General features: G+C 53.7%; 1 protein-coding gene across 1 annotated transcript; it reads right to left on the bottom strand.

Moving 5' to 3' along the window:
- Window positions 1–3,698: 3,698 nt before the first annotated feature.
- LOC119104762 (anther-specific proline-rich protein APG-like) lies at window positions 3,699–7,195 on the bottom strand. The gene is made up of 3 exons (XM_037228483.1): window positions 7,160–7,195; window positions 4,142–4,928; window positions 3,699–3,844 (listed from the first exon to the last, which is right to left on the bottom strand). The coding sequence occupies exons 1-3, from the start codon at window positions 7,193–7,195 to the stop codon at window positions 3,699–3,701; spliced, it is 969 nt and encodes a 322-aa protein (XP_037084378.1).
- Between the last annotated feature and the right edge of the window lie 288 nt (window positions 7,196–7,483).

Here is a 7,483-nt window from a genome sequence, read left to right as displayed (position 1 = left end):
GCTTCAGGTAGCAGCTTGCTGGTGTTGTCCTAGCTGAAAATTTGCACCTCTCCCAGTCCTACAAACCCGTTGCAAGTTTTGCTTGTGGTTGGGAGGGAATGGTTGCCAAAATGGGGCCTCAATCTCCACCAATGTCAGTGCGGCGCTGAAGGTGCTCATTACTACGGCAATGCGTATGCAAAAGGTATGCCTCACTGAGTTAAGCAATAGCGGCACAAGTCAGTGTCAGCTCATAGCGCGTATCGACCGCATAGTTCCTAGACGATCTGTTCGACAAGACGCGGTATCTACCGTACGCCAGACGCAAAAGGGTAGTTTCATACCCAGCAGTTCGGTGATTGGATGCCAAGTCGTTCACTGGCAGTATGAACAACCAATCACACGCAACCCATGTTATTAACGTCACGAGGTGAGCACAACGGCGCGGGTAGGACCGCTGGACGCGAACATCGGCGACTTCCCACAGCCACGGTTCGGCTGGCAGCTGCGGGGGCTTGATGTGCGTGTGCGCACATACGTCATCCTCGCTCCATCAACGCCCCCCCCCTCCCCCCCCCGCCCCTCCAACCCGTACATCCCGGCGCCCTTCGTCAAAGTTGGTGCGCTGCTGCGTGTTCTGCATCAAGAGGCGTCAACGCTGTTCTTGGCTAGCAGCCAACTCTGTAGGGAAAACCGAACGCGCATGCGCCTTCCAACGCTGGAGGCCATCCGAACGCTGTAGGGCCAACTGAACGAAACATATCATGACGCATATCATGTATCGTGTTGCTGTGCCGCGTGCGCGTTTACTGTGCTCCTCAATGTCATCGGGCTGCTGTAGGGACAGCGACGTGCTGCTGCTGAGGCAGCGGTCGCTGGCGGGCTTCTCCGCGTCGCCGGCGTCGCCAGCCTTTCGAACATATCACCGGGAACGCAGGCCGTGCCGGGTCATTGCCCCGGCTGCCACGCCGTTCCAGCGAGCCGTCGGGCTGTTGTTGCGGCAGTGCCGCCGCCGCCGTGACCGCGGCGGCTGGTGGGGAGGTGAGGTGCGTACCGACGGGACTTTCCAACGGGAGCGGCGCGTCCCGGAAGACGGCGGGGGTTGTGATGACGTCTAGGGCCGGCTCTGCAGGCGTGCGTAGGCGACGTATTGTGGCGGTCGTTAGCAGTTTTGTCAGGAGCTGGGTGTTAAAACAGTGCTATCATGTTGGTGTTGGCTATTCGCTGGTTATTGTGATTTGGTGTTACACGTGTTTTTCAAAGGGTTTATCGTAGAGAAACTTAGTCCGTTCTCAATCCGTTGAACGAGACAAGGAAGCATATTATCTCCACATATTCTATTATTCCCACGCGCTTAAAAGACAACATGCCGGATTACATTGTAATTGTAAGTACTTCAAATTTGAGATTTTCCTTTCGATCATATATGAATCGTTAAACGGATAAGATGTAACAGTCTCAGAATATCACGAAAGCGTAAAGGCGCCAAAACTTGATGAGCTGTCATCTCGCAAGAGCGATATCAAATCTATGGCTGTCCGCAAGCCACCTTGAATCTTTTCAGATACCAGACACCCAAGCTAACAAAACACGATGAACCATTATTTCACCGTCACAGATAAACATCGCAAGACAAAATTTATATTTCACGTGGCTGTTCAAAAGTTTGTCGAGCCTATCGGACTCAAAGCGTGCAATCAAACTCCTAACACGGCAAACTACCGACAAGGAACCAAAAAATACAATCACACCAACTCACCACATATCAAGCACGATAATGGCAATCATCGACTCCAAGTGAAGAGCAGGAAGTGTAGCAGCCTGCCTGCCACGTGGCGAGCAGGCTGAGCCAAGCGGGCACTGCAGTCAGAGACCCTTGTCACAAGAACCACGCCGTGTAGAAACATTCGCTGATTGTGTAGTCCAATGTAGAGCCTAGCATTTAGTACGTGTCCGCCTTTTAGCGTTGGGTAACGCGCATGTGTTTGCGCAGGCCCAGCTGTTGTCGTTGAGCGAAATAAAATGTTTTGTAGAAGATTGCTGACGCGTTGCTGTCGCAGGCAGGATTTGAAGTCAGCAAGGGCTGACGGCCAAGCAGTTACGGTAAAGGGAAATAATTTTATGTTGAGAAATCGCAAGTGTATTGCAATTGGGTTGGCTGATTTTGTTGCTTCTGGTTAGTTGCTAAATAATAATTATTGGATGTCCAATATTGCGATAACCGTTGATAATCACTGAATGGCTGATCATTAGTTTTTAACAATCTCAATCGTTCAGTCATTTGCTTGGTCTTGAGCAAGCCCATTGCTCAATAATTCGTTTCGTCTTGAGCAAGCCCAACTATTCAATAGTTTGGCGGATGAGGGAAATGCAAGCCAGCGGAGGAGTGCTCGCCGCGTAACCGAGAGTTCATCGGTTCGAGATGGCACGCCGGCCGTGTTTCTGTTTGCCCATGCGCGTGCTGCTTGATGCTGAGACGTAAATAAAGACGCCACATTCGCCACGCAGTCATCAAAAAATCCCCACATGGCCGGCTTGATACGAAGCCACAGGGGTGACTATCGCTTATCCAGTGCTCCGCGTTCATCTGTGGCATTTTCTTGGCAAAAACGCTCTAACCAGAAAAAAAAGTGACAGAAGGAAAGAAAAGCGCAAGACGCACATCGAAGAAGAAAGTCCTCCATGTAAACACCCGAACTGAGCCTCGTTAAGAATCAGCGGCAAGTGATAATAATTGTCCACTACCCTTCATGCAACAGCTCTGTTGTGCGGATACAGATATAACATGCAGGTACAGCAGCTCCGCTGCGCAGATACGGACACGGAAGGTGGATACATAAGCTCTGCTGTGATATCGTGCAGACGGCTTCCATTGCGGGTCATGCTTTCTTCGTGATCTGTTCCCTTCACGACACGCCTGTCTTTTTTTATTCAACAGTCTTTTCCTTGCAATCGTAAATATATTCGACTCACGCAACACTAAGTCTGCTCTATACCACGTTCCATGAAAGACAACAGCCTTTTATAAATTACGACACTTCAGCTACGACCACATAATTCGCATGCGCTGCAAGAAAGACTTCGCGGGGCTTTGCCGACTCAAGATGCTTTAAGTTAAAACGCAGCTCGCGAAATCTGTACACCCTGTCTGGATCCACAAGACAGACTCCACCAGTTTTATGAAGCTGCATGAACCCAACAGCAATTCAACCACATCACATAAATACAGATTAAGTCCACCTTAAGCCGTCCCAAAATTGTTAGAAAAAACAAATGTGTTGAAACCAGAACAGACGTGTTTGCTGCAATCCTCATATCAGAGGACTGCGTGAAAAATGTTGGTCGAAATTCTCGAACAATACGTCGTAAACAGCAAGTAAACAACAGGCGTTTGAGAACAAAATCTCCTGCTTCTCTTTCTCGTCTATCGTCGCTGACATGACGGAGACACTGTAGACGTCGCTTCTCGCCAGGCAAAGGAGATATTGACAAACTTTTACATGCTGTAATGCTGTTTTTTCTTTGCTTGGGCTGTTCCAAAACAGCATTCCACGAGCATATCGTTCTGCAATAGAAAAACCTCCCTTACGTAACCTTTACACTGTCGTGGCAGATCACGACGTCTTCTCACTGGGCGGCGGTTGATGGAAGACGCTATCCGCCGGTGCTGCCACCTTTCAGCGGCGTTTCCTCGTGCTGCCATCTGTTGATGATCTTGCTCACCAGCCTGGCTTGAGACCCGTCTCGAGCGCGCTCTGGATGGTGTTTGGGACGTTCCAGGGCATGATGAAGCCGCCGTCGCCGGGCTCTCCCATGCCTGGGTCCCGATAGTTGGGACCATAGCCTGAGGGCTTGGCAGAGCCGCCTGCGGGTAACAGCCGTCAACTATGAAACTGTCTCGCAGCACGTTCTCATGCGACCACGGTCTCCCGAAGGATGAGCTGTCCCCGGTATTGTCCCTTCAATGCCTTTCAGTCATTGAATGGTATGGCATGGACTAGAGGGCTTGGCCATTTAGCAGCTCGTATGTAGGTCAAGTCGAATAACCAACAGATTTCAAGGAAGACACGAAGCGAAACAAGGGGCACGTCGCTCCAGCTCCAACACGGGGTGTTTGCTGTGCTGGCTCGGAAGACACCCGGAATTCCTCCGGCGCTCTTACCAGCGGGCTTGGCAGGCTGTGGTGGAGGCTGGTAGGTAGGCGCAGGCACAGGCTGATAGGACGGCTGTGGAGCTGGAGCGGCAGGCTGACTGTAGCCCTGAGCTGGCTGAGGCTGGGGAGCAGGAGCGGGAGCTCCGTACTGAGGTTGAGGCTTAGGAGCGGGAGCAGGAGCCCCGTACTGGGGTTGAGGCTTAGGAGCAGGAGCAGGAGCGGGAGCTCCGTACTGAGGTTGAGGCTTAGGAGCAGGAGCAGGAGCTCCGTACTGAGGTTGAGGCTTAGGAGCAGGAGCAGGGGCGGGAACTCCGTACTGAGGTTGAGGTTTAGGAGCAGGAGCAGGAGCTCCGTACTGAGGTTGAGGCTTGGGTGCAGGAGCAGGAGCTCCGTACTGAGGTTGAGGCTTAGGGGCAGGAGCAGGAGCTCCGTACTGAGGTTGAGGCTTAGGAGCAGGCGCAGGGGCAGGAGCTCCGTACTGAGGCTGAGGGGCAGGAGCGGGAGCAGGAGCCCCGTACTGAGATTGAGGCCTAGGAGCAGGAGCAGGAGCTCCGTATTGAGGTTGAGGCTTAGGAGCAGAAGCAGGAGCTCCGTACTGAGGTTGAGGCTTAGGAGCAGGAGCAGGAGCAGGGGCCCCGTACTGAGGTTGAGGCTTAGGGGCAGGAGCTGAAGACCCGTACTGAGGCTGAGGAGCAGGGGCAGGAGACCCGTACTGGGATTGGGGCTTAGGAGCAGGAGCTGGAGCTCCGTACTGGGGCTGAGGCTTGGGAGCAGGAGCAGGGGCCCCATATTGCGGCTGAGGCTTAGGAGCAGGAGCAGGAGCTGGAGCCCCGTACTGAGGTTGAGGCTTGGGAGCAGGAGCAGGCGCCCCGTACTGAGGCTGAGGCTTGGGAGCAGGAGCAGGGGCCCCATACTGAGGCTGAGGCTTGGGAGCAGGAGCTGGGGCTCCATACTGAGGCTGGGGAGGTGACGTTCTCTGCCCATAACTGGGCTGGTCATTCGCAGCCGCTGATGATGCTGCTGAACCTTGGTATGAAGGCTGAGCAGCCGGGGCTGGGGCGGCGCCGTATGATGGGGCAGGGGCCGGGGCGGCGCCGTATGACGGGGCAGGGGCCGGGGCCGGAGCGGCGCCGTATGACGGGGCAGGGGCCGGGGCAGGGGCAGGACTGTATGACGGCGACGGGGGGGGGGGCCGGAGACTGGGCAGCTCCATACGACGGCGAGGGCGCGGGGGCAGGGGCCGGGCCGTACGACGGCGAGGGCGCAGGCGCCGGCTTGGCTACGCTGTACTGCCTCGGTGGACCATACTGCCTCTTGGGCCGCTCTGAAATCAGGGCCAGCGTCAAGGTGGAGCAAAACTGGCCGATTATTAGCTGTGCAGCCCAGTTCTCTCACGGGTGATATGTAGTCCAGTGTAAAGCCAACGCGTCCTTCGTCTTAGCCTAAGTTAAGGTCGCAAAACAGAACGCCATTTCACGATTCTACCCCTCAGAATGCAAATGTAGTCGGCCACTACGGGGCCGTCTTTGCTACCACGGCAGTAAATACGCCACAGCATCATTCCTCATTCTTATCGGATCATCCAGGCGCGGGTGCTGAAACGACTTCAAAAGTTATGTAACAGCAAGATGGCGGCTGGCGCGGCGTAGTATAAATGTTCGTGGTGCTAAAGCGGCGGTCTTAATCACAATGACATCAAGCGGCGCAACTCGTCAGAAGATGGCGCCAGCACCGTTAATACAAATGGCATGACTCAGACCAGGGTAAATAAGGCATCTTCTGCCGTTGGTACTAATATGGTCCACAAGACAGTATCGTCTGCCATGTGGTCTATGGTCGAACCAAGATTCACAGAGCCCCACGTAGCCGCCATAACGTTGTCCATGAAACTTCCAGGATCGGTTATCTTTCTATGACAGAAGAACACGATAAAAATGTTTTTTGTGATCAGTGGGTACCAAAAAAGCATTGAGAGCACGGGAAAAGTACGGGAAACGCAAGAGTAATGCGGCGTCATAGATATTGGCTATTCAAAGGACATGCAAAGTGCTTAATGGCAAGCCTCTGCGAGACACTATATTAAAAGCTGTCGAATCAAGCCTATCTATTCTCATGAATCTCGAGTGACCTGCCGTTGATCTTGCACTTGGGTAAGTTCGTAAAATTCCTCCTAATATACAGAGCATCTTTCACAGGTCTCCAAATGTTTCCACGCACGTGTCACACGACGGAGCGGCTCATTCTGTGCCGTCGGAAAGCTTGTAAAGATATATTTGAGGACCCCGAGAGAGAGAGAGAGGATAGAGAGATGAGACGAGAGGAGAGGAGAAGAGGAGGAGAGAGATGAGGAGAGGAGAGAGAGAGAGAGAGAGAGGAGAGAGAAGATGGGAGAGAGGAGAGAGAGAGAGAGCGAGAGACGGGAGAGAGAGAGATGAGAGGAGAGACGAGAGAAGAGAGAGAGAGAGAGAGGAGAAGAGAGGAAGAGAATGAGAGAGAAAGAGAGAGAGTGCAGTGATGAAAATTTATTCATCACTGTGACCAAAAATCGGCATTAATTTCATTTCGAAACCGGTTCAAAACATCGGATTACCTTGGGTGAGGCGTCCACCCATTGATTCCCGAAGGAACCCGGTAAATCACTTGCCAAAAGCCTCTATGGGAAAGTAGCACCGCGACCCGTGCATTATCTGGCCATGACGTTTCGCGGTATTTCGGCCGATCTCCGGCGTCGTGCAGCACAATTCGCCAGGCAGTGGTCTTAAGTGAACGGCATAATTTGGGCCCTTACCTTCCCCCTATACTGGTGTTGTGCAAAATTGTCGGATGGAGAAGGGGTTTTATCAGAAAAATCCCCCGAAAACCGAGAATAACGCGCCGCCATCGCGCCAAGACTCCTGCGCATAGTAAACCAGCATCACACGTTCTCCATATTCCAAGTTGTACGTGTCTACACGAAGTTTTTAACTGGCAATATGTCGTCAAGTACATATCAAAGCATGCCATTTGATGCCGGGGACGGGGACGTACCTCCGGGATTTCGTGTGAGTGCACCCCTGGCCCCATGCCTCCATCGCCCGCTCAGGGTGCACCGTCTCGTCTCGGGTCCGCGCGAGCCCACAGCCGGCCACCTCATTACCACCCCATCGCTGGCATCACCCCAGCCGGCTGCGCCAGCCGACAGATGGCTGCCCGCGCGTGCCGAGCGTGACCTGGGCGGTGTTGACCTCGCTTTCGCGCGGTGCTGGCGGAGCGATGAGGTGCGATGCCTTCCGGAGGCTCTGCCGGCTTCTGCTGCCGGCGGACAGGCGCGTTGCGCCTTGTCGCGCCCCGGTGTTTGCAAGCCCCGAACAG

The sequence above is a fragment of the Pollicipes pollicipes genome, unplaced genomic scaffold (assembly GCF_011947565.3).
Source record: "Pollicipes pollicipes isolate AB1234 unplaced genomic scaffold, Ppol_2.1 Scaffold_6052;HRSCAF=7182_pilon_pilon_pilon, whole genome shotgun sequence".
NCBI lineage: Eukaryota > Metazoa > Arthropoda > Thecostraca > Pollicipedomorpha > Pollicipedidae > Pollicipes > Pollicipes pollicipes.
Note: the sequence above shows the minus strand (reverse complement) of the source record. Positions and strands in the feature narration are given on the sequence as shown.